The 26773-nt window shown below is 50.2% G+C and overlaps 1 protein-coding gene across 5 annotated transcripts in view; it reads left to right on the top strand.

Moving 5' to 3' along the window:
• Positions 1–5515: 5515 nt before the first annotated feature.
• The window catches only part of SH3PXD2A (SH3 and PX domains 2A), a 243427-nt gene continuing 222169 nt past the window's right edge, over positions 5516–26773 (top strand). For 3 of the 5 annotated variants that reach the window (XM_045438782.1, XM_045438783.1, XM_045438781.1), the window contains exon 1: positions 5516–5790. In XM_045438782.1, coding sequence (XP_045294738.1) covers positions 5719–5790 — 72 coding nt within the window. In that variant the 5' untranslated portion in view covers positions 5516–5718. The remainder of the gene's footprint in view (positions 5791–26773) is intronic. The other 2 variants (XM_045438784.1, XM_045438787.1) reach the window with 1 other exon arrangement.

The following is a 26773-nucleotide window of genomic DNA, read 5'->3' as shown; positions in this document are numbered from 1 at the left end:
GAGCAACCACTGTATATGGGAAATAAAGAACCCTTTTCTTTTTTTAGCTGAACTAGTTCAATTTCTAGTATTTGTAAACCAGAGTCTTAACTAAGATATGCACTATTCATATATTAGGCAGTAACATTAATGAAAGTGATCATAGTAATCTGCCTAGGGCAACACCTTGTTGACAGTCCAAATCCCAGCCAGATTCACCTAGGTGCGAAAATCCAGTCTACTAAATAAAGTCTACTCTGCCTGCTCTAGCCTATTGGGTAAGCAAAGAATCAACAATGGGGTTATCTTCTGCTTCAGACAGAGAAGGCAGGACATAAGCTGGAGCCAGACCTGAGTTTGAGTCTTGAATCTTTCACTTGAAATAGACATATGAGTTCAAAAAGGATGAAGAACAGTATTTTATGACATTTCTGAATACAAAACTGAAAAAAAAATTGGGGGTCAAACCAAAACCAGACTCCTATTTTTTGTTTTTTTGTGGCTTCGGACTATTTAAAGAAACTGCCTTTGAATTTCCCAAGTGACTTTTTTTTTTTTTTTTCTGTTCTTTTGGTCATCCAGTGGCCAACTTAGGGCTTGTCAGCTTCTGGAAAATTCAGGGGATTTTGAAAAAGAAAATCTTTGGTGGTTTATGGTCAAATGGAACTATGCAGACTGATCTTTTATACAAGATGATGCTAGTGACCCCAACCAGGCAGGAATACACTTGAAGGCATGCTCACTAGTTGAGATAGATATATGAAACCATCCATACTCTCAAACTGAGGCTCTTAAAACAAAATGCCCTGGTCTGGGGACCAGATATCTGGGGTTATAGAATAAAACTTTTTTCCCCCTCTGTGAATCAAATTATGTCCTTGTCCTCTTTGGCCGTGCAAGTTATTGGATTTCCCTCTGGTATTCCAGGGGCATGATCATTTGCTAAGTTTGGAACTTGAAAGTGGTTCTATCAAAAAATTCTGCTTCGTAAGAACCCTCACCAGAGTCAAGGCTAAGACAGGATGCTGAGACTCTCAGTGACACCATGTAAATAAGCCTGTTGAGATTTCACTGATATACTTAGTGTGTTGGGTGACAGAGAGAGGTGGCTTCCCCTACCTGCTGGTTTGGCAAGCAGGAGGGGCCTGTTATTATTGAACAGTGGGGCTGAACCGATAGGGCAATTCTGGCACCTCATCCCAGTCCCATTCCACAGCAACCAAAGAAAGGAGAAGTCTGGCCAGCAATTTATCTTTCTCTGGAGAATATAGAAGTTGGCCTCAGTGTCTACTTCAAATTCAGGAGAGACCATCCTTAAGATACTTCCTAAACATAAGACTATTAGGGCTGATCTGAAAGAGAGAGAGAGAGAGAAAGGAAGGAAGGAAGAAAAGAAATAGAGAAGCAGGAATGCCCTGGATGTGTATAGTCCATATATTGGCAGGTCATTCATACCTGGCCAGAGGTCGGCGGAGGACTGACTGTAAGGGATCCCTTAGGGCCAGCTGCTGGAGTTAAAGGTGCTAAAACCACTTTGGCCAGGAGGGGGCCCCAAATTTCACTCAAATTTACACATCTCTGGGTAAGAGTCCACTTCTACCTCACTTTACTGTAGTAGTTTTACACCATCGGATGGCATGGAAGGGACCAGAAAGACCATCAGAGACCCAGAGGTGGGAAGTGATGTCAGTGTCACAAGGCTGGATGGGTTGTGGTTGAGCCGGACTAGAAACCAGGTTGTATAAGCCTTGCTCCAGAACTCTGTTCAGCTCTTCTTAGACATCACTTTTATCATCAGCACCTACAGTTATCTGTTAAGAGCTCAGAAATGTCAAAAGACAACTATTTCTTGAGTGCCTGGAATGTACATAGCCTTGTGTTGGATGGGGTGTGTATGGCAGGTGGCCAGGGTGCAATGGTGGGGGCAGGGAGGGAAAGGTGGTGCCAGAGTCTGGAGAAGTCCTCCAGACCCTCACAGGCTTCTTACCGGTTTGGGAGGCACAGCCTAAGCACAGCTTAAGTTAACGAGCAATAAAAGGTGTTGATCGGTGCTCAATAGAGTAGCAGTGGAGCTGTCATAGGGCAATGTATGATTAGTAACCAAATGCGTGGTTAGCAACTGCCATAAACTTTCTGAAGAGGAGAGGGAGCGGTACTGGGCCTTTGTTTAGCACTGAACTGTTTTCACTGCCTTCCTGTGGTTGTCTCCCTTGTCTCAAAAATAAATAAACGTTAAAAAAAAAAAAAAAAAAAAAAAAAGACCTTGAATTTAAGAAATGTCAGGTTGTCCGGAGTTTCTTAGGCTGGCAAAAGGCCAATGCCTTGTAGGCGAACACAAAGTCATTAGGACAGTGGAGAAGCATGGAGCCTTCCCTCTGTCCTCCAGATCCCTTGTGTTTAGAGTTTTGTTCAGTGTGGATCTTAGTGCAGAAAAAAGACGGTAAGTGGGAAGCCATTAGTGCCTCTTTGGTGAGCTGACTGCTCTGATTCAAAAGGGGACCCAGAACAAGCCAACTGCCTTTCTCTTCTTTCCCTCCAACAGTTGAACACCAGCTCTCCTCACCAGGGGCTTCTCAGGCTCAATTAGCACTTCCAGAATGCCTTGAGGTCCACAGAGGAAGAGTGGCTGGGTGCCATTATGAATCCTTTTACAGTGAACCCACAGGCTGTCTTGCTTCATCATCACAGGCCCTCCTGGGTTCCAGATCCCAGTCCTTCCTTTGAGGGGAACTCAGGGCTGAGGGCCTATCCAGGTGTACCTTCCATCCCCATGGGGAACGAGTCTTGCTCAGAACAGTGGCACCTTGCCTCCTGGCTTTCCTATCACTGAGCATCACTGCCAGATCACCTTCTCCCAGGACACCTGCTCTAGCATCCACAAGGCTTTCAACATCTCCGATAGAGAAGCCCTGGGCCTCGTGTCAAGACTAGTCACAGTCTGGATGTCCCACACCCATCCTCCTCTCTATCTCCTTCTCCTGTGCCTTGCCCCCTTCCCTTACCCTTGTACCTGGTGGACACTGTCCTTCTGGTCTTCTGCCTGTCTCAGCTGGTTCAGGCTTCAGGTTACACATGTTACTTCTCCTCACTCCATCTTTTCTTCTTCCCCTGATCATTCATTCCACAGATTCTTTTTTTTTTTTTTTTAAGAGTTAAAAAAAATTATTTATTATTGAGAGACAGAGACAGAGCATGAGCATGGCAGGGTGGGGCAGGGAGAGAGGAGGAGACACAGAACCCGAAACAGGCTCCAGGCTCTGAGCTGTCGGCACACAGCCTGACGCGGGGCTCGAACCCACAAACTGGGGGATCATGACCTGAGCCGAAGTCGGATGCTTAACCAACTGAGCCACCCAGGCGCCCCTCACTCCACAGATTCTTGTACAGTGACTAGTACTACGTACATGGCACCATGCTTGGCTATCTGAGGAATGCACAGGAGTATAAGATGGCTTACAACCAGTCCCTGTGCACAGGGTGCTTTCAGATGGGAAAAAAAAAAAAGCGTATTGTGGACAAACACACATGTCAAGACAGCTCAGGGCAAGTGCTGCTGGCCTAGAGGAGTTCAGAGGAGGTGTTCCAAACTCTGCTATGATGTTCCAATGGTGTTCTGTGGCGTTCCGAACTCTGCCCATCCTCCAGGGCTCAGCACAGAGACAGCCTCCTCCATGAAGCTCCCCTTGACTGCTCTAGGCCTCCATTTTCTGATGTCCTAATGTACATTTTATTATATACAGGCTTAATGATATCCCTGTTTCTCAACTCTCTGAGGGAAAGGATAAGCATATTTCAGTTAGATTCAGTTTTCAGTTCCACAGATATTAATTGAATTCTTTCACACTCTCTTCCATCTCTTAATGTCTTATAAATGAGCATAGAATAGGTGCATAGTCAATTTATTATTCGTTTTTTAAATATCAAAAATCCATACCAGTTAATTATGAAAAACAAAGAACCCAAAACAGTTCACAGGAGTAACTACTGCTTAGAGTTTGGAGTAGATGCAGGCAGGAATCTTAAAAGACCATTTAGTTTGGCACCCACGTCCAACCAATGAGAACATTAAGGTGATTCTAATACCTGCATGAAGTGATTTGCTCAAGGTTAAGTATTTAGATAGTGTCATCCCTTGGTGTTCTAGCATCCTTCAGCGAGAAGGATGGAGGAATGTGGGGTACTCTGTACCACGCAAATGTGCGGATAATCTTAGATTGGCGCATGGGTTCTGACAGTGCAGGGAAGAAACTGTTAATACAATAAGGTCATAAAACTCTTGGCCCTCATTTCAGACGTTTCACATTGGTCTATGCTCACAAAGCTTTATTGTGTTTGTGAAACAATAGAATTAATTGTGAAAACACCACCTCTTTAAATATTTGAAACTAGAATGAGAAAGAATATTGAAATCGATGGGGGGAAGGGAGTAAATTGTCCACGGATGGACAAGTGCGCAAGTCAGAGAAGTGGTGAGAAAGGGGCCAGTGATGAGCAGGGGTGAAGGGTGGGGGGCCAATCTGGTGCATTTTCCCTCCTGTGTGCTCCCTTCCCTCCTGGCCCACCTGGGGAGGGTTCCAGGGGGAGCCCCGGGCTTAAGGCCGGGGTGTTATGCAGTCTTGTAAGCTCACTGGTAAATGATGTCACGGGTTAGTTACGCGGGCCCAGATCGATGGACGACTCAGGCATTGGATCGATCACATTTCCGGGGAGAATTCACCCTTTGTGACCCGCAAGGGTGGGGGGGGGGGGTGGTCAGGTGATTTATCAAAAGAGGCTCTGGCTTGAAGGATTTAATGCCGGCCCTTTCCCTATTCCGGTCCCCTCCTCGGGGAGCCTGGGCAGTAACAGCGGGGTAATAAACTACTTTTCATTACAAGGTTCTGGGGATATGAGTGGGAGGGGGACGTAAAGCTGGGGACAAAAAGGCACAAATCCGCTCCAAGACGGAAAGCCAGGATGGGGGCGCGCTGGGTTCACTTCCCCCGCCCCTCCTCCCTCCAAAGACACCTCGAGTTTCTGCGCCCGGCGAAGTAGCCCGGTGGCGGGTCAGGCCGCTGGCTGCGCTCAGGCTCGGTGGGGGCGCGCCGGCGCTCCCAGGCCTCTGGGGCCGGGCTGCAGCCCCCTCCTAGTCGCCCCGAGCCCCTCCCCCGCGCCCGGAGCCCCTCCCCGCGCTCTTCCCCTCTCTCCCCTCCCCTCCCTTCCCTTCCCTGCCGGCCCGGCCCTGCCTCCGCCTCCTGCGCCCACAGCCTCAGCCAGCGCCGAGCCCCCCGGAGCCCGAGCGCGGCGAAGGGGAGCCGCCAGCCCCTCCCCAGCGAGCTGACAGCAGGCTCCGGGGCCCCCGCCCCGTCCCCTTGCCGGCGGGACACACCCCCGCCCCTCCTCCGCTCCGCCAGTTCCCGCCGGACCCACCGGGCGGCGGACGGCTGAGAGAGCGGGCGGGCGAGGCGGAGAGCGGCGGCGGCGGCGGCGGCGGCGGCGGCGGCGGCGGCGGCGGCGCGGGAGGGAAGGGGCGCGCGGCAGGCCCACGGGGAGCCGCCCGGGGCGCAAGGAGCCCGCGTGCCCTCCCGGACCGTCCCTGTCCCGGGGCCGTACCTGTGGGCGCCAGGAGCCCCGGCGGCGACGCGGGGGCCGGAGTGTTGGGTGGCCCCGGGACCCGAGAAGCGGGGCAAGAAGCGGGAGCCGGACCGGGATGAGAAGGTGACGCCGCTGGAGGGCGCCACTCTCTTTGTGGGGGGGAAGATGCTGGCCTACTGCGTGCAGGACGCCACGGTGGTGGATGTGGAGAAGCGGAGGAACCCCTCCAAGCACTACGTGAGTACTGCCCCTACCGACCCCTGCGGGGGGTTGGCCGGAGACACCCCCCCCCCTCCCGAGGACCCCCGGGGGGCCCCCTCGCCCTCACTCGCTCAGTCCCGGAGCTAAGTGCCCACAGGGCAGCCCTCGGCTGTGGAGTTTCTTCGCAGGGCTGTGATCTCCAGGGAAGCCTTCTCTGTCCTTTCTCCACTCCCCCCGCCCCCCGTTTTCTTTTTTTGGCATTGGAATTGGCAAGTGGCTGCCCTTGTCTGTTACAACGGTGAAGTCATCTGTCCGCCTGAGCTTTGATGGATTGTGGGGGGAGCTTTCGTCAAGCCCTAGCTGAGTAGCTCCGTTGGGAAAGAGCATCTCCTGGCCCTCCCTGGGGGCTTTTGGGTCGCTCACGCTCACGCCGCCCCGTGAGTCTTTCTGAGGCTTGTCCTGGGGAAGGAAGCCTCGTGCTGTCCTCCCACGTTTGCTCTGGTCTCTGCCTCCCTAGGCCTGGGTCTGGGGGCAGAGGGAAGCCGCCGCGCCCCCTGCCCCACCTCCACCCTCAGCCCTGAGCTTTGATTTCCTTCTTAAAGTCATTGTGTCCGTCGGTGTGAGGAGAATTGTGGCTTTTCCTTTTATCCCTTCTCTGGACGTGACCCTTAACCGGGTTCATTTCCTCTTAAGTGATGCTCCGTCTCCAGACACGAGGAGGCAAATGTTTGCTGTGGTCTCCAAGGAACGGCCGGCTGCCCCTCCCCCTTCCTTGCCCACAATTAATGAGAAGGGGCTAAGGTTGATTGAGCCGAGCTGAGCCCCGGGTCTGTGTGACACGTCCCCCTTTCATCTCAGCCGGTCCTGTCTTGCCATCCTTCGCACCTTAGGAAGTAAACATGGTGTCCTTGATGGCTGAGGACGCCTGTCTGAACCGCTTTGCTTCTGTACTTGAGAAAGAAGAGACAGCCAGGCACGCAAAGCAGAAGGGCTGCATCTTATTTGCAAATTAGGCACTTAAAGGAGGATTTAGAATGCTCAAAGCATTAATTTTAACAATTAAAACAGGCTGTAGGTTGCTGCCCTAGACTGCACATTGCTCTCTGAGAAATGGCTTTTATTTCTCTCTTGGAAGAGGACTAAGGTTTGTGCCAACGTCAGCCTCAGGCTACTCTTTCTGTCTGTATCACCAATAGCTCTGAACTTTGGGGCTTTTTTTTTTTTTTTTTTTTTTCTTTTAAGAATCGAATAAATGGGCCTGGGCTCAGATTGGAGAGGAGGTAAACTAAGGAGTCTGGTTCCTGACCAGACAGAGAGGTGGGTGCCCATGGGGGGGGGGGGGGGGGGGGAGAGTTGTTCCTTGCTTGACTCAGCAAGCATCATTTCAAGAAAGCTCCTTTTAGAGGACTTGGGTTACTATGTGGTCACCCTGCTCCAGGTACAGATGTCCATTTGCACATCCCAGCACTTAGTATCAAGTTGGCCTTCCTAACCATTTTTTTCAGACGTTGCAGGCTAAGTTTTAGGGGTTCTCTTTTCTAGTCCTCAGTTAAGGCAGGCCCTGCATTCAACAGATGGCACTCTCTGCTCTGAGACCCACGCTGGTGCTTTTTCTCTGCTCTCGATTTTACGTGAAACATCTGATCTTAGCTCTGACCAGTGATGTCCAAGATTACAGATGTTGAATGTACTGGCAACAAGCCAGAAAGGTTGCTAAAACAACTGGGTACCCACTGCAGACGGCAGTGAAAGGTGGTTAATGCTGGGGCTGGGGGAGGGTCCTGTTCAAAGCCTGGCTTAGCCACTAACTAGCTATGTGACTTTGGGCAAGTTATTTAACTTCTGTGGGACTCAGCGTTCCTCATTTTTAAAGTGAGGATAATAATAGTACTATTTCATAGAGTGGTCTGGAGAATTAAATGAGATCATCCATGAAAAGCACTTAGCACAGTTCCTGGCAGGTAACAAGCCCTCACTAAATGATAGCTTACTATTGGTGAGATTCTGACTAAGAAAGCACTTTTGAAAAGTAGCTATTAATGGTCTGGCAAAAAAGAGGGAAAGAGTTCGGGTTTTCAGATTGATAATAACTTGTTCTATGTGAAAAACACAAAAGAAGTCCTGTCTGATTCCCTTGAAATGATCATTTCCTCTCTTTTTGTAGACAGCGTTTCCCAGGACATCTCTGCTTCCCATGTAAGAATCGACATTATGTTTGGGACAGGGAGTGATGTCACTGAACAGCTGGGGCCATACAGGGCTCTAAAATAAGGTTGTAGAAAACAATTAAAGGAGAAAGTGTTATATGTTGTCGAATTGTGGAGCTGGCAGGACTCATCAGGCTCACCCCCCCCCCCACCCCCCGCATTTTACAGAAGAGGAAATGGAGGGAAATGGAGACAGGATAAAGTCACTTGCAACACAACCATTCACAACACCTGGGTTTAACTGGCATTTTGAACATGGCGTGGGTTTTGTTCATCTAAGTACCCTTAAGTCTGGTTGGAGTTGACTAGGAAATCAAGTATCTGGTGATAGTAAGAGGTTCCTACGTATTTGGGGCATTAATGGGGCATAATATAATGAGAGGGGACCCAATAATAGAAAGTGTCAGCTGGGCTCATAGCGGCAGGAGGAGCAGGTTGGGGGAGCTTGTGCCTCTAAAGCTTAGGATCTCCTCCCCTCATGGTGCTTGTACGGTGGATGCCACACACCAGAAGGTTAAGTGTCCTGGGTAAGGTACTCTGGTGTGGGTAGCTGGCAGGATGCGCTGAGCCCAAGTCGCAGATGTTCTGGAAGCCCTCTGCACTGGAGAAGCATACCCCCTTCCCGCCTCTCCTCCACTGATGGTGAATTCTTATTCTGTGGCTTGGCACATTGCAGAGCAGAGAGTTTTTATGGGATGTGCACGTTAGCTGGAGCTGGCTGATGAGAAGCCTGGGGCCCAAGCAGGAGGGGCTCTGCTGGCTGCAGAACACTGGGAACATAGTGGAAAGTTTTTCTCAGGACATCCAGCAAAGGGTGTGCTTGTCTCCAGGACAAGGGGGGAGCTGCCTAAACACCGAGGGTCTTGTGCTTTTAGTCTGTTTATGAAAAGACAGGCAAGTGGCTTCTATTGTTTGGATGGGGCTGTCAGCCCTTGCTTCCTTCCTCTCTGCCAAGCCCCTGCTTGGGTGGGGTTCAGGGAAAGTGGGCACCTGCCACTTAGACCAGGCTCCCTGCCGTGGAGTTGGGCTCCTCGCTTGACTTTTATAAATTGCCCCTGGGGAGATCTTAGGTCAAGTGACTTTGGCCTCAGACCGCTTGTCTTTCAAATGGTCCTGGTGATGCTGGATGCAACCTGCAGATACCTCCATATAAACATTTTCCATAAGAATTCTAGTTCAGGTTTACCATAATTCTTTGCACTCACATGCACGTGTAGGTGTGTGTCAAGTCATATGGAGAGAAGCTCGTTTATCTAGAACAAAGTATTTGTTTGGATTTGGGAGGCATTGTGCTTTTACAGTGGTTTCCTTTCCTGATTGTTTATTTCAGACAAATATCAGTCATGAATGTTTTGATCCTCTACAGGACTCTTTAGGGAACGCGAATAATAGCCATTGTTAGCAGTTACCATCAGCGGTGCCAAACACTTAACATTCATGATTTCCTGTGATTCCTACAGTTCATCAGATGTACCCTAATGCACCCTAACCCGGGTATGTTCTTTGATTTCTTTCGAGAGGTGGGTTAACTTGCAAAGGCTAGAGATTGCCCAGAGTCTCCCAGTTAGTATAAGGCAGATCTGGGTAAACAGGTTAGCTTACCTGCTAAGGAGGATATGAACCTAAAATGGGGCCCTTTCATCAACTAAAGTCAGGGTGGGGAGACCAGGCTCGGGCTTGCATGTCACTGAGAGAGCAGTGCATGGTGGTCTTGAGGACTGCTTCACTGTATGTCCCGTGGGACATTCACCTCATGCCACAGAGTTCGTGAAAGCAGTGGAGGTGAGTTTGTGAAAGCAACGGAGGGCGAGCATGGTGAGGCAGGGAGAATGGAGTGGATCCAGGATGATATCTGGTCCCCACTGATGCAGGAGGTGATGACTTAAGGATCAACACTGTGGAAATAGTACATCCTCTTATGTGTTTAGATCATCACAGAATTTGGTCTTGGTCCTGGGAGTACATTTTTAGGAATTGGCTCTAGACCCATTCATTTCTCTGCCCTTCATTTTTTCTCTAAGCCCTTAGAGTGTGGATCCAGTGTTATAGGAGGAAGGATGTGCAGCTGTAGAAAGGGTCTTCTGAAGCCCAGTTCCATTACCAAATGAGTGTTGTTGGGTAGATCGGGGTTTGAATCCCACCTCTGGCCCTTCCTCGCTGTGCCACTCTGGGCTTCAGTTTCCTCGCTTGTAACCTCACAGGACTTTTGGAGAATTGATTTGAGATAATTCTGGGTAAAGCATTCTACTTAGTACCTGGTCCCTACCATGCTCATTCAACATATTCTAGTTTCCATCTGGTGTTCCTTCCGTTTGATGATCACCAAAACACTAGAGTACATGTAAGACCTGGTAGGTGAAGCTGAGAGAAAAGGAAAGGCTGAGGCAAAAATGGAAAGACCAGCTGCTCATAGTGTGATGGGAAATTGGGCCACATGCCCCATGGAAAACACCCAACACACAACAGAAACAGATAAACAAGGAGCAGCTGTTCAGACCTGGAGGGCTTCCTGGAGCAGATCTAGTAATGGCTGCTATAAGTTGGGAAGGGGAAGGGAAGGGACATGGGTTAAGGAAGAGGAGTAGAGAGGTCATCCAGTAAGGGCAAGGTCAAACAGGACCCTAGCCCCAAGGTCAGTACTACACATGGGTTACTCTTGCCTGCTTTCTTTTTCTCTTTTTGTCTCTGTCTTTCCCTCTTACACAAACACACATACACATACACACAAGAACAGTTTTTTCTCCTTTTCCAAGGAGGCGAGTGAGTGATCCAGGGGTGATTCACGGGTCTGACAAAGCTTCCTGCTCATGGAACAACCAACCACATCCTACTGGCCTTTGGAACATGGAGCACACAACCAGCCATTTATCATGGCCCTTTTGGGACCTGAGTGCGGGTTTGGAGGGGGTGAGGACAGATCAGGATTGGAATCACCATGTGTGGTGGCAGGCAGAGGGGAAGTGAAGGGAAGGGAAAAATAAACCTATTTGATGTTAGAGGAGACTTATTCCAGCTCCAGAAACATCAGTGCCAGCTGCTGCATTTTCCAAAGAGATATTCCAGGGCCAGCATGAGTTAATGGCCAGTGGAGGCCATGAATTAGAGGAGTGTTAGGACCTAGGACTTTGGGATTGCATGGCAGTCCCCTGGAAATTGCCTTCTAATTTCCTCAGCCTGAGTCACTGACCAGACTAGTTCTTCGCCAGAAAAAGTCTAACAGGCAACCCTGTTCCCTTTTGCCTCTTAATTAAAAAAATTAAACAAATAATAGAGTTATACATATGGTAGTTACACTTACTCCTCTTGAGTTCTGAGAATCCAGGAAAAATCATAATGAATTAGGACAGGGATCCAGGGAACAGGAAGGACAAGGGGTGTGTGTGGGAAATGAGGTGGAGCTCTGGCTTTGGAAACAGGTTCTGAGCCAGGGCCAGGGCTGTTCTCTGCCATGACAATTGCCAAAAATAATGGAAACGTCCAGTAGGGCTATCAGCATTTCAAGAGGTGATTCCCAGAGCTGCATGTGACTTCTCGCCTGGGCCAGGCTGCCGCCGCCTGGAGTGGAGTCAGCCACAGGAAAGCAGGTGAACGGAGAGGTCAGGGGTCTGGATGTGTGCATAGGAGGGCCTGAGGGGAAACCACAGGAAGGCCCCTTTCGTGCCCGCGAGTAACCTCTAGACAAGGCACCACTTTGGCAACAAGTGCTGAGCTGAGTCCAGTGAGGGTGTCAAGATGCACAGTGAGGAGAGAAGGGGAAGACTCAGTATGTGAGTACTGACTATGTGCCAGGCAGTGTAGAAGGTATTTTTTAGAGGGCCTTTTGTTTGAACCATGTGACAACCATATGAGGTAGGGAGGTGTTTCTTATCCCGACTTTGCAGATGTAGAAATTGAGGCTCGCGGTGTTTTTGTGACTCTCAGAGTAATTGAGTGGCAAGGCTGGGATTCTACCCTGGTCTCTGACACTGAAGTCTGTGAGGTTGTCGCTGTCTTCTCCTTCAGAGCTGGGTCAGTGAGGGAGGGCTATGAAAATAACCAAGGGGTTCAGGTCATGTGCATCTGGAAGGCTGCATTGTGGGAGAGCGCCTGGGCTCTGCAGGCCCCAGGCTGGAAGCCTGTCTCCACCACTGGCTACCATGGGACCCAGTGCAAGCTACTTCTTTCTCTGAACCTGTTTCCTCATCTGTAAAAAAACATAAAATGTGGGGGAAATAGGACCTAGCTTGTTGGGTGGTGGTGAAGATTCAGTGGGATCATAAATGTGAAGAGCTTAGAACAGTCCCCGGCACGTGTTAAGCACAACATAGGTCATAGCTTTAATAACGAGGAAATCCTAAAGCTTTTCAGGAGGGGGAGTGCTCTCTGTGAACTGGAGTTTTCAGGGAAGCCGGGCTGGGACAGGCAGGCTCATCCTGGGCTTTGAGGAGTAATTAGGATTTGGATGGGAAGGAGTAGGGTTTAGGTGGGAAAAGCGGGGAAGGGCATTCCAAGGAAGGGAAAAGCAAAGGTCCTGGAGGTGGAATCTGCCAGGAAAACAAGGGCAAAACCCATGTGGGGGAGGAGGATAAGGAGAAAGGTCGGGGGTAGCTTCTGAGAGCCTCAAATGCCAGTTGAGGGAACGCAGTTTGTTGTATAGACACCGCCACACAGTATCCCTTGGGAGAATCATTCCTCTGCTTCTTAGGACTGGAGCCGACTGTCACTGTGGGGTCCTTCGGGTGGGCCCCAGAGCTGGGTTGTTCTGGCAGCCATGGCTGGGACGAGGTGAGAACCGGAGCCCTTTTTCTGGTTCTGCATTGGTTCTTTAGTTGACGGGCTAGAGCCCAACCCTCTCTGTTTATAGCTCTTACTCGGAGGGGTCAGGCTGCCTCATAAAAGTTGATTGTACCCCAGAGGTCTTGGGTGGGGTAGGAGGTGGAGGAGAGAGGATGCAGCTGGGAGTGAGGCAGGGGCTGCTTCAGGCCTCATCGGTGGAGGGTCCCGGCGGGCTGGGCCTGGTGCCGCAGCAGTCTGCTCGGTGGGGTGATTTCCATCCACACTCCCCAGTACCCCAGTAGCAAGAGAAAGGAAACTCCTATCCTTTTGGTTTTTAAAATAATATTGGGGCTCTTGGGTGGCTCAGTTGGTTGGGCGGCCGACTTTGGCTCAGGTCATGATCTCACAGCTCATGAATTCAAGCCCTGCATCAGCCTCTGCTCACAGCTCAGAGCGTGGAGCCTGCTTCGGATTCTGTATCCCCCTCTCTCTCTGCCCCTCCCCTGCTCGCATTCTCGTTCTCCCTCTCTGTCTCTGTCTCTCTCTCTCAAAAATAAATAAACATTAAAATCAAAAAATAATATTTAGCTTTTTTTCTTTTTTACTTATTTTTTTTTGTAAAGATTTTTTTATGTTTGAGAGAGAGAGTGGGTGCACCCACGTGGAGGTGTGCATGTGGGGGAGGGGGGCAGAGAGAGAGAGGGAGACAGCGAATTGGAAGCTGGCTCCAGGCTCTGAGCTGTCAGCACAGAGCCCAACATAGGGCTCGAACCCACGAGAAGTGAGATCATGACCTGAGCCGAAGTGGGACGCTTAATCGACTGAGCCACCCAGGTGCCCCATATTTTTACTTATTCTTTTTTAAGTAAACTCTACCCCTAATGTGGGGCTCGAACTCAAAATCCCGAGATCAAGAGTCTCTTGCTGTATCAACTGAGCCAGCCAGCACCCCAGGAAACCCCTATCTCTATAGGGCCTGGGGGCTAGCTTTAAACAACTTGCTGGGAGCCTAGGTTGTCACCCCAAACATTCACACTAATGTTGCCTTCTGCTTCAACATGTCTCTGAACTGGTTTTAATTTTAAATACAATGCTTCAGATTACCTCTTCATTTATTTAAACCCCTGCCACACTGTCAGATATTCCAGTAAGCCTGATTCTTTAGGGAAAATGGAATAATAACAATAACAGCTAACATTTCTGAGTGCTTTCTACGTGCTACGAGTTTTACATGGAAACTCTCAAAACAGCCCCCCAAAGCGTGTAGTTACCTCTGGCCTCCACATCGTGCAGGTGAGGACACTGAGGCCCAGAGAGCTTAAATAAATTGCCAAACACCATGCGGCTAATAGGCTACATATGGAGAGGAGCCTGCTGGCTCCAGATCTGCCCTGTCCCCACAGCCTCACAGCCCCTCAGTCACACGTTCCACCTGGGGAGACCAGGCCCTGAGGAGATTCCACCTGAGGCCTGGCTGCTTGGCTTCTCCATATGTGAGACCTTCCACAGGTCACCGTCCCCTTCTAGATCTCCAATTGCCCTTCTAGTAAATGGGGTGATTGCTTCCTTGCTGGCCTGCCTTGCAGAGGGGAGGGTGGGTGTGAAAGCTGCTTGGGGAAGTGCTGAGCCCAGAGACTCTGTGAAGGGTTCCCGAGTCCCTCAATCGAGCTTCTCATGTGTGTGGGGCTAGGGATGCTTTACAAAGGGGAGCTGTTCCTGACCTCCAGGGAATTTTCATACAAGGTTTCCTGGCCCTGCTCTGTCCCCTGAGAAGCCTCGTAGCCAGGGTGGACTGAGGATCACCTTAGGCCCTCATTGAAGACATCTTCTAGAAAAGTGCCTCTGGGAACTACACTTTGCTTCTTTCCATGCCTGTCATTTTTGTGAATGGGAAGAGACAGAGCTATTTCCAGTCATATCTCTCTGCTATTACCTGAGGGGAGGAAGTGACGTCAGGCGCTGAGTTAGCAAAGGGGAAACAGCTGGCCGTCCTGCCCCTCCGCTTGGCTCTTTCTCTGGCCGTTTGCTGTCATTTCCCTTTGGCGGGTGAGGAAGCCACCCTCCCCAAGCCAGGGTGGAGGGACATGTGGGATGGGGACAGAGTCCCTTCCTCTGTGTGTGTCAGTGCAGCATAAATTATGCAGGGGCCCCCAGTCTGTCTCTGGGATCCCTGGAGCCAGGTGGAACTGGATCACTGCTAACTTTGGGGAGTGAGGAGTAGGGAATCACAAGCTAGCAGGGTCTACCGGGCGGGGTAAAGGGGTTGAGTGGGTGTGGGCCAGTCTGTACTTTGGCCTGTCGCTAGTGGTCCCGGGCAGAGAGCCCTTGCTGTTTCCCTTTATTCTGGGAATATTTTCTCTTGGTAATAAAGGAGACTTTGGCCTGTATTACGTAGACATCATCATCATCCAGCTACCATGCATTGAATTCCTGGTTTATGCCAGGCACTGCCAGGCCTTTTGTTTATAATCTCTGGTCCCCACCCAGCCCTGAAGGCATGCATTTTTAACCCCATACTACTCCTGTGGAAACTACCGTGCAGAAAGCATAGGTTGCATCATTATTAGCCTTGCACAAAGCCAGGCGTGTTTGACCCCTTGCCCCCAGCCTGTGCCTGTTTCACACTGTCACCGTGCTTTACACACTTGGTCCCTCTCCAGGGCTGGCCCCAGGGGTAGCGGGGCCTTCTGCCCACCGAGCATGCTGTCCTCCTGTGGAAGGGTTCTTTGTTGAGAAAGCCTGCCTTGCCGCTTTTGCCCACCTAAGGGTTCTGAGTGTGAAGGGATTGTCCCTGCTTGAAGTGGCTGCTTTGCAAAGTCTTTCACGGTAGGCCCCGTTCTGACCCAGCTTTGTTCTGTTTCCTGATGGCCCAGACCCAAAGGGCTATTTTAAGGGACTCGCCTGTGTGGGAGAATTTCTCTTTGTAACAACATCGGAGGCAGCCTAGCTGGCCTGGCATGGTGCTGGCAGCAGGGCTCTGACAGAGTGAAACTCTCCCCTGAATTCGGCCCCTGGGCTGGAATTGATTCATCGAGCTCTCAGCTAGGTGCCTGGCACCTGGAAGGGACACACAGTCACTTGTCAGTGGGGGCAGGGCTTCCGGAGGTGACTACCCAGAGGTTTCTGCTGCTCTGAGCCCTGGTGGGTTGGCAAACTGGTCCTTCTCTCAGAGTTCAGGTCTATAATAGGACAATGTCCGAACTTTGGTTCAAGCCAGGATTAATTATTTACTTTAGTCATCGCTCATGGGCAGCTGGAGAAGGGCAGCCTCATTTCTCCATGATTTCTGGATGTAGCAGCTCCCAGGCAGGGGGAGTAGGGGAGTTGAGTAAGAGTGTGAGTGGAGCCCCTTCTAGGTACAGGCACTGGGCTGGGGCTTCCCCTCCATCCACTGTGTCCTTTAATCCCCACAAACCCTGAGCACTGACCCTGTTTTGTAGACGAGGAAACCAAGGCTCGGAGAGACGCCCCACCTTGCCCTCTATCGCATGGCAGTAAATGGCAAACGTGGGGTTTGAACCCAGGTGTCTCCAGCAACAAAGCCTATGATGGTTCCAGTGTGCTCCCTGGAGATTGGATGGATTGCCCCCAGTGGTTGGGTGTCTAATTAGGAGTTCTCATTTTATTCCAGCCCGCAGCTGGAAGCATCCATACATGCCAAAACCAGGTGCATTTGGTCTTTCCCTGCCTTCTCTGTGTCTGTATTTCGCCCTCTGCCATGTGCATCCATAAAGGTCATGGCCATGATTTGAGCTCTGCTGGGGTATGGAACGCTGCAGCCTGGCCCTGAGGCTTAAGAAGGGGAGCAGACCCAGAGGGAGTGTGCACAGTGTGGGTTCCCTTGGGAGGCTGAGAGGACCTGTGGCTTTGTACATGGCTTTGTCTCCTGAGGATTTTGAGGCTGGGGGTCTAGGGAGTGTATCACGTGGGATGAAACTTAAAGGGTCAGGATGAAACCCTTGGGTCCTCTGCCCACTCTGACCTCCCACTGAGCCCCTCCATCAACACATGATATGGTTGGGATAAGATAACAAACCTCTCACTACTGAGATTGAACCCCTGGCAGGGTCTGGCTTCTCTTTTGGGATTTAAATTTTTATTCCCCTTGAGCTCTTGTCCAGAGCCACTTTTGAAGGCCTGGCCTTTCAGATGCTCCAGATGATGGGGGCTCTGCATCCTGTCCTTGCGGATGGTGGCTTTGTGGCCACAGCACTGTGTTTTGGAGTAGGGGGACATTTAATTCTGGACACTTGCCACCTGCTGCTTACTCAGGCTAGACGGGGCTCTGGCAGCCCTGAGAAGGCCTCAGAGGCCAGTAGTTGGAATTTGAGAACAAGAGGGTGGGGGCAAGGGCACCGATGGCCTTGGCCATATGAGCTCCAGCTTGGAAGCCTCTTACTAGCTTTTCTCACTTCGTCAAGTTTCTTCATGTCTGTAGACCTCAGTTTTCTAATCTGTAAAATGGGAATGACAATGCTACCTAGCCCATATGATTGTTACTCTCTACTGTGCCTGACATAAGGTAGCTGTTCAGTAAATGGCAGTTATTGTTACCATTATTATCATGGTCTTCCTTCATGGTTTTACTCCGTTTCTGCCAACTCCCAGAAGCTTCCCTGATGCCACCTGTTGCCTATAAATTTTTATGATGTTTATCGTTTTTACCACTTGTATGTCACTTACCAAGAATGGCCTCGGTTGGTCAGCTTTTGGCAGGCCCATGTCTGGTGTGCCTGATTGATGGAAAAGCTCCTCCGGGGATGGACCTCGATGTGCTACCTACTCGGTCATTCAATTAGCCATTCATCAACATTTCAGCGTTGATTGTGTCCCTACCGCTGGGAACACAGGAGGGCAGATAAAAATCGCTGCCCTTTTTGAGTTGACATTCTGACAGGGGAAGGAAGACAATGAACAAACGTATTTTAGGTAAAATACACAGTGTGTTAGATGGGGAATAAATGTGGTACAGAAACCTGGGGTGGGGGGAGGGGGACCAGAGATGCTGGTGGTAGTTGTGTTATTTCATAGAGGGTGGCTGGGGACGTGCCCACTGCACAGTGACTTTTGAGTAAGGTCTGTGGGAGGTGAGGCAGTAAGGTGTACAGATACTTGGGGGAGAGTTGTTGAGGGTGAGGCAATAGCCAGTGCTAAGGCCCTGAGGTAGGACTCTACTTGGCCTTTCCAGAGAAAAGGCTGGGCAGGCCACGTGGAAGAGGTGAGGGGGAGAGCAGTGGGCAGTGAGGTCAGACAGGTAAAGGGGCCAAGGAGGGCCTTGCATCCCTCTTGGAAATGAGCATGGTGCTTGCTCAGGACTTGTTGAAGACTGAAACTGGCCCCCACACTGCAGAGAGGTTGCTCTGGGGACTGTGTTTGAGTTGGACCCTGACCTTCTAAGAAAGACTCTCTGGGGAAGTGCAGCAGTGTCATGGATGGGAGCTCCAACACCCCAAAGGCAGCACGCTTGTTAGGGCGTTTCACTGACTGAACATTAGTTTTGTACCTACTGTGCACAAGGCACTGAGCTGAAAGCAGTTCCTTCAGCCGGAAGCCAGGGGGTGGGGGCTCCTGCTAAGGCAGCAAGCAGCACAGTCCTTTCCTCTTTAACACCTCCTCCCCATGCTAGCAGAAGGTCTGGGTCACAGCAGGTCTTTGATCAAATGGGATAAATACATGGACAAACGCTTCATTCTGTTAAAGCCCCTTCCTCCTACCCCACTCCTTTTTTTTTTTTTTTTTTAAAGAACCATAGCTTTTAACTTACAATTATAGAAATGGCTTTTTTGAAGTTCAAAGTATATATTCCTATTGATATAATTTTGTAAGTGGTGTCAAAATTCTCAGGCTAGTCCACCAAAACTTTTCTCATCCATGAAGTCGATGGAAGATGTCTCCGGTTCACCTACATGTGGGCTAGCCTGGGAAGCTAAACTCTATGTGTCATGTCCAGGAAAACTGTCTTCCAGTGTTCACAGTTCACAGGCTAAATGGGGTTGATGACGATGATGATGACAATGACAGTGGTGATGATGATAATGATGACGATAATTTTAATAATGGTGGCACTGATTGTGTACCAGCTTATCTTCTAGGCACTTTACTCATTTAATCCTTATAGCAATCCGAGGAGAAGAGCACTATTATATTTCTTACACTATTGATAAGAAAATGGAGACCAAAGATCATAGGCTAGGGAGAAGCAGAGCAGGGCCCCAGAGTCCTTTGGGAAACCTTACTTCCTGGCCTTTCAGGGAATCCTGCCAGCCAGCCTTGCCACAGCCAGCCCTGGTTGGCCATTTGTAGAATGTTATATGGAGGACTTTGTCATTAGGTGTAAGAATGGAGTTAACAAGTGTCAGAGTCAGGGAACCAAAGTCGGGGGTGGCCAGCAGGAGTGGCCCCTCTTTGTTCCCAAGACAGGAAAAACCATTTGTCCCTGGAACCTGACACTGCAGGGAGTGGGTTTGCAGGGGGTGTGGTTATCTTCCTGGGCCATTTACAAGTCCAGCACATGGGGGTGGGGAACACTGTGTGTTGGTGGAGGCCAGATTAGAGTGTCTGGCAAGATGTTTCTGACACCTAGACCATTCTGCTCTCTGCAAAGCCCAGCAGGTGGCTGGGCTGGTACTTTAGCTAGGAGGAGGGGCACCTCCCACCCTGCCCCTGAGTTTATTGTTGGAAGGAGGTGGGTCCTAACCAGTCTGCTCCCTCCTTCTGGGTCTCAAAATAAACAGCAGCTGTTGGCTGCATCACCTCTGTCAGCTACCAGTCTGTCAACAGTGGCTGGCTCTCTCTTGGCCCTGCCCCTTCTGGGTATAATGGCATGGGACATTGGGGGACCATTGGCTTTGCCCTACAGAGCCTGCCTTGCTAGCCAGCTGGTGTGGCCTCTTGCCCAGCACTGGCCTCTTGGCCACCCACTGGCACTGTCCCCTCCTGCCCTGCAGTGAGGTAGGTCCTCATGGTGGCCATAGACTCAAGCTTGAGCCTGACGTCAGTTCAGCTCTTGGCTCGGCCACTCAGCTGGTGACCTTGGATAACTCTGAGCCTCTATTTCCTTCTCTGTAAATCAGGTAATAGTATGTCTGTCACAGTAGAGGATTATGACCAGTGCTACACAGGCAGCTAGAGTGAAGTCACTGAAGCCAGTCTGCCACGTTTGAATCCCACCTTTGCCAATCAAGAGCTCTGTGACTTTGGGGGAGGTGCTGAAGCTCTCCACGCCTCAGTTTTCTCATCTGTACAACGTGGATAATAAAAGCATCTCTCAGGCTGGTAGTGAGGATTAGGTAGGTTAATACATACTAAGCCTTCAAAAGGGTGCCAGGCACAGAGGAAGAGCTTGATGAATGGAATAGCGTGTGCTCCCACTGGCAGATAAAGCAGGACATCTCCTAAAAGAATCATTCACGTGTACATATCCAAGAGCTGACAGAATGACTCTCCTCCTAACCTGACTTCTATGTGGCTGTGCTAATTTGCTTGGCTTTTTTTCTAGCCCACATTCAGAACTTACACTTGAGGGGCTGGGAGTGGTGGTAGAACTGGTTATAAAGCAGGATGGAGGCATGAAAACAGAGAGCTGGGATTTCTATTCTATTTGGCAGTGGTTCTGCTGATGTAATGTAAGAAATGGAAAGATCATGTCTGTGGCCAAGGACTGCCTTCAGCTGTGGGCAGATCCCTCTCTGGGGTTGACTAGTTATCTCTGCTCATGTGCGAGCCCCAAGATGTTCTTCCATATGATCTCTGCAACCTCCCCATGGGCCAGCTTGCTTTGGCTTCCCCCTGGCTCCATACTCTGGGAAACTCTTGTTATCTTTGGCTTTCTCTTGAATTTGTCCTTCCTTTTGGAAAGATTATGCTGGGAACCCCCATTAGAGAATCTAGACCACAAAGTCATCATTCTGCAAAAGAAAGAACAAAAGCACTCGATCCCAGTTGTGTTGGGCTACAGTGCCAGGCGTCATAGTGGAGACACCAACCCCCCAGTAAAGAGACCCCCACCCAGGATGGAGCATTTGCACTGTCTCCCCAGGAGCCTGATCCTTTAAGAGAGGTGCCCTGCCTGGACGTGCGGTCCCATCTTCTCCATGCTGCCTTTGTCAACTCTTGTCTAAGGAGAGAGGTCAGCTGCAGTTTCATTGCCAACATCTGGGAATGTCACCTTCTAATAGACAGTGAAGAGAATGGGTAGGAGGAAAGGAAAGTAGAGGAAAGTAGAAAGTCATTGAGAGCAAGAGCTTCAGAACCAGATCACCTAAGTTCAAATTTTAGCTCTGCCGTTTATTTTAGCTCTGCCAAGCTCTGCCTTGGGCAAGTCACTTAACTCCTCTGCTTCAGTTTCCTGTTCTGTGATATGGGGATAGTAACAGTGCCTTCCTCATTGCTGAGAGGATTCCATGAGATCATGATGATGAAAGCACTTAGAACCACGCCCTGGAGAGAGTTAGTGCTACCCCGAGTGTCACTGTTGTCATCTGAGAGGGCACAGCAGGTGGAGTCTGCGTCCCATCAACCCAGAACCTCTGGGACCTGCTGGATATATATTTAGAACCTGTGAGAGGCCCATGGTGTTTGTGACAGAGGCATCTTGGCTGGAGCTTGTGGTGTGTTCTAGAGAAAGGGGAGTGTGAAGATTCACATCAGCAGGTGATTGAATACCGACTCCCACATTTCCTAGCTGAGTGTCTGTGAATGAGTAGCTCCACCCCTCAGCTCAGTTTCCTCAGCCAACGGTGTCCATGCCCTCCCTGTAGGGTCACTAATGAGAACCCGACACAGCATAAGGTATCCAGTGGCCACTCCCCATGGTGGCCGCTTGTACTGTCTCAAGGCTTAGCAAGGGGACCGGGAGGATGGTCAGTCCAGGCTGAGTTTTCTGGCTGAGAACCTTATATTGCACTCTTCGCTGCATCTCCTCCGTGATGAGCAGCTCTGGGTGTTTATGGCCGCACGGCTGCCCTTGCAGAGTACTTTCTGCTGGTACCAGGTTGCTGAGCTCACAACCTAAATCTCTGCTGCTGAGGGACCCTCGAGGAAGCAGTATGGGTCTCCTGCCTGTTCCACAGATGAGGAAAGGCTCAGAAAGGCACACGGCGGGCCGCCTGAGTGGCTCAGTCGGTTAGGCGGCCAACTTCCGCTCAGGTCATGATTTCGTGGTCCGTGAGTTCGAGCCCCGCATCAGGCTCTGTGGTGACAGCTCAGAGCCCGGAGCCTGTTTCAGATTCTGTGTCTCCCTCTCTCTGCCCCTCCCTCGTTCATGCTCTGTCTCTCTCTGTCCCAAAAATAAATAAGTGTTGAAAAAAAAAAAGAAAGAAAGGCACATGGCTTCTGTGGGTGCCCCACCCTGTACCCCCTGGGCTCACCTGAGTTCACCTGCCACTGATTCCTGTAGTTTCGAGGACCCTGACGGTTCCCCACCTCACCTCTTTGTATGAGGGCTTTCTCCAGCCTGCGGTACCACGGAAGCTTGCTCGACCCCAGCAGGTACACTTGAGGAAGGGCAGGGGAAGGGGTGGGGGCGAGTTATCATCCCAGGGGGTTGCCCTCAAGCTGTGGGGGCAGGAGTTGATGTCTCCACTGTCTGCCCTTCCCTGGGAGGATTCTGAGGTGAGTTCCAGCCAGAACATCAGGAGATCCCCAGCAGTACTACGCCTCAGATGCCCACAGCAGTAACCTACTCATTAGCACAACCTTTATTGGCCTTTGTCCTTTCCTCCTCTCGCTTTCTGTTCCTCCTCACCTGGGGCTTCTGGAAACCTCTCCCTAACAGGCAGGCTGCACTCATGGCCTTGTCTTAGAGTCTGCTTTGAACCGAAACTAGGATAGCAAACTTCTGCTATAGCACGTGGTGGAGCTAGGACTGGACACCTCTGTCTGTGACTCAGTCCCCCAGGCCATGCTGTGTTTCTGGAGATTTCTGGGCCTCTTTTATAGAGGAGTCAGAAAAGGTCCTTGCTTGATGCAGGTCTTTCTAATAAGAGGGCAGTTTTGGGGCGCCTGGGTGGCTCAGTCAGTTAAGGCTTTGACTTCAGCTCAGGTCATGATCTTACGGTTTGTGGGTTTGGGCCCCGCGTCAGGCTCTGTGCTGCCAGCTCAGAGCCTGGAGCCTGCTTCGGTTTCTGTGTCTCCCTCTCTCTATGCCCCTCCCCCACTCTCACTCTGTTTCTCTCTCTCAAAAATAAATAAACATTAAAAAAAAATTTTTAAAAAGGGCAGTCTCTGGAGTGAGTCAGAGTGGACAGGGCTGAAGAATACTTACCAGTACAACAGCTTCATCAGAGAGGGAGCTCAGTGCAAACACCGGGGAGAGAAGCTTGGCCTTGGAAACGTGGGAATCTGACCTTATATGGACTTGCCCCAGGAAAGAAAGAAACAAACAAGGGACTTAGGGATAAATAGAAATCAAATATCTTTATCCATAAAGGTGAGGCTGGGAGGGGCAGTGTAAGCGTCTGAGGAAACAAGGTTGGGGGCCTTTGTGCCAGGTGCCACGGGACACGTGTGAGCAGGACACTCTGGGGTTTGTTGTCAAATTCCTGTTTGTATCTGGCTGGTTGGATCTGTTGTAGTCTGGCTACTTGGCAGGGATTTGGACATTATGAACATTAAAACCTCTTGTGACAGTATTCAAAATTTTGGCAAGACTGGTCCAGAAGAATAAAGGGAGATAAGGAGTGTGTGTGTGCGCATGTGTGTGTGTTTGAGTGTGGAGTGCATGTGTATTTGGAGATGTGTGTGTGTGTGTGTGTGTGTGTGTGTGTGTGTTGGCAGATGTTTGTGTATATAGGTGTATGTGTGTGTTTACGAGTGTGTTTGGGCGTGGTATGTTTTGTGCGTTGTACAGGCTGTTGGATCATTGTTCATCGGGCATATTCCCGGGCCATCTTTTATCCTTGAGAGGTCCTTGTGGTCAGGTTAGGGGATCCAAGAATACTTAGATGGCATAAAATCGTCCCATAGATCATCACATATACCTTCCAGTAGCTACCTTTCATCCTTTTCTCCAGTGCCTCTTCTGTCAGACAGGTTCCCACAGACCTCCCCTCCTTCTCACAAAAGAAGGATCGGGTTACTCCCATTTTATAGGTAAGGAGACGGGGGAATCAGGGTAAGTCACTTACTCAAAGGTGATACAGGTTAGTGGCAGAGCTGAGATCTGACCAGCTTCTTAACTCCCACCTTCTCCTGCCTCTTTGACCTGAGAAGGGTGACCTGGGAGCTGGGATTCTGCTGTGGCTCTGGCTGTGCGGGAGAGGCCTTCCTATCCCTCTGGGAAACTTGCTCTGGAAACCTCCCTTCCAGCTTCCGTGGAGGCCGTGAGGAAGAAGCATGGGGGGCAGGAAGGCTGGCCGCGGGGCTGCATGGCTGGTGGAGGCGTGCCAGGGGACCCAGCTCTGGGAACAAGTTGTTGTGGCCGCAGCAGGGTGGAGATGGAGGAGGTCCTGCAAAAAACCAGGGAAGGATGGAGGAAGCGAGAGAAGTCCCTGAGGTCACTCCCCTGGGCCTCAGAGACAGGGTGCTGTGGAAAGTGTACTCAGATGAGGAAACTTACACCTACATTTAATCCCTCAAGAGCCAGTCTCCCTCCTGTTTGCAGTAAGGAGGTTACACATCCAGATGTGTGGACATATGGGGCATTGCAAACCTGTCAGTGTTATCTGTTACGTGATTTACCCTCTAGCAGGGATGGGCAGGGGCTGGATTCCTGGAAGGAATAGAAGATAGAGATTTCGTCAGTGCGAGTTCTTGGCAGACAGAGGCAGTGGGGCCACTGGGATTGCCTGGCCGTTCTCATCCACGAGAGCTCACGTCAGTACAGTGGGAAATCCCACGGAATCTGCAGTCCCAGATGTGAGTCTGTGTCGGGGACATTTGGGATTTACTCACAGGGCTCAATATTCTTTGGTCCCTGAGTGGGTGGGAGAGGGCCCCCTTGTACCCAGCCAGCTGCATGACTCAAATCAGCTCTTGGGAAGCAGATAGTTCTGGCCAGCAGAGAACCTTAAAGGGCCACCTCTACCCCACTCGCATATCCCCAACATCAGCCAGGGTGGACCCCGGGAAGCAGGTGGGCTCATGCAAGGCAGCCTGAGCAGCACAAATTTTCAAAAGCCATTATCTGATAACTTCCCAGCCCCAACGCTGTTGGTATGAGGTGTTATCTAATACGGTGTTAACCCTTGTGGATGTGTTTGGCTCTCTGCTGACTTGGATTAGGATGTGGAATACTACAGTAGTTACAGGTGAGTCAGAGCCCCTACAAGCCATGTGACTTTGGGGAAATTATTTAATCTCCCAGGCCTCAGTTGCCTCATCTGTAAAATGAGCATAATAAAAGTAGCACACGTTCCTAGAGTTGGTGGCAGTTATAGAAGCGGTATTAATGGCAACATCACAGGCAACAGTGGGAGCTTGGCGTCCTGGCTGAGCTCCCTGGGTGATGGTGGCAGACAGCACCCCATTGGTGCTGTTAGCCCCCCTCCCTTTTGGGAACAGCTTTATTGAGATAAAATTCTCATACCATACAACTGACCCATTTAAAGTGTATAATTTAGTGGCTTTCAGCATATTCATAGGGTTGTGCAACCACCACCACAGTCAATTTCAGAACATTTTCGTGACCGCCAAAAGCAAGAATTCTTTAGCCATCACCTACAAACCCCCCTCCTCCAGTTGGTCCCCAGCCCTCAGAAACCACAAATTTATTTTCTCTCCTTGTGGATTTGCCTGTTCCGTGTGGTCTTTGGTGATGGGCATCTTTCACTAGCATAATGGTTTCAAGGTTCATCCACTGTCAGCCCTTTGGATGGCTTGTAGGGCGAGCTTGGTTCATTCCCCGTGGTGGCTGAGGAGCCCTGGGCATAAACCCTCACAGTGGCCTTGGCAGGGCTGGCCCATGGTCCTGAGTGCAGCTTCCACTGGAGCATTTCCTCTCCCCACCCTGTGTAGCATGTGGATTTTCTCCCCGCCATAGCACCTTGAAACTGGCTGAGGCTGGGTCTTGTAGGAAAATGTTGAACTTGCTTGTGGTTTATTCACGTTACTTCCTCTGGCCTGGTCAGTGACTTGGGGGAAGGGTGGAAACTGTGCAAAGCCTTTACTGATCCCAGAGTCCCCCAGAGACTCTCTTTCCGGGAGGGGATGGGGAGAGAGGATAAAAGAATCTTTATTTGTTTTTAATGTTGACTAACTCCCCAGCCCCCTTACCAAGTTCTGGTGAAAGTTGCCGGGTTCCTGGTCAGCTTCTTCCCTCGAGAAGCAGGGTCATGGGACTTCTCTCTTGGGGACAGCTGACGGGGAAGTTGCCAGAGTGCTCTGGAGGAGGGCTCTGCATGTGGAGCCAGATTGTGTTTGTCTCCTCTAGCTAGAGCTGGACCACTGCACAACTGGTGAGTCTGTGAGGGGGTGTTGAGCTGCAAGTAATAAAATCGCACCTGAAACTCTCCTAAACCATATGGAAATGTATCATCTTACTTTCAATGCCGTTCCCATGCAGATAGCAAGAAATTATAATTTCTAAAACCTATCCCCCATTAATGAACATTTGGGTTGTGTCCAACTTTTTTTTTTTTTCTTTTTTGATATTGTAAACAGTGCTGCCCTAAACATGCATATATATTTTTTTGGGAATTGTGGCTACTATTTTTGGAGGATAAATTATTGAAGAGACATTGATGGTAAGAGAATCTGGGGTTTATGTCGGGTAGGTCAGTCCACATTTAATCCATTCTCCTATTCCATCTGTATCTAAGTCCTTACAATGAGAAGTGATGTTTACAATGAAGGCCCTCGTGGATTCCTGATGTTTGTGGAATCAATTCAAGAATATTGTTATTATCTTGCATTTTTTCCAACCTATGGTTGGGTATCAGGCTAAAATAATATTTAAAAACAAAAGATGCAACATAAAGGACTTTTTTTTTTTTTTCAACGTTTATTTATTTTTGGGACAGAGAGAGACAGAGCATGAACGGGAGAGGGGCAGAGAGAGAGGGAGACACAGAATCAGAAACAGGCTACAGGCTCTGAGCCATCAGCCCAGAGCCTGATGC

The sequence above is a fragment of the Leopardus geoffroyi genome, chromosome D2 (genome assembly GCF_018350155.1).
Source record: "Leopardus geoffroyi isolate Oge1 chromosome D2, O.geoffroyi_Oge1_pat1.0, whole genome shotgun sequence".
NCBI lineage: Eukaryota > Metazoa > Chordata > Mammalia > Carnivora > Felidae > Leopardus > Leopardus geoffroyi.
This window is presented reverse-complemented; position numbering and strand designations above follow the sequence as displayed.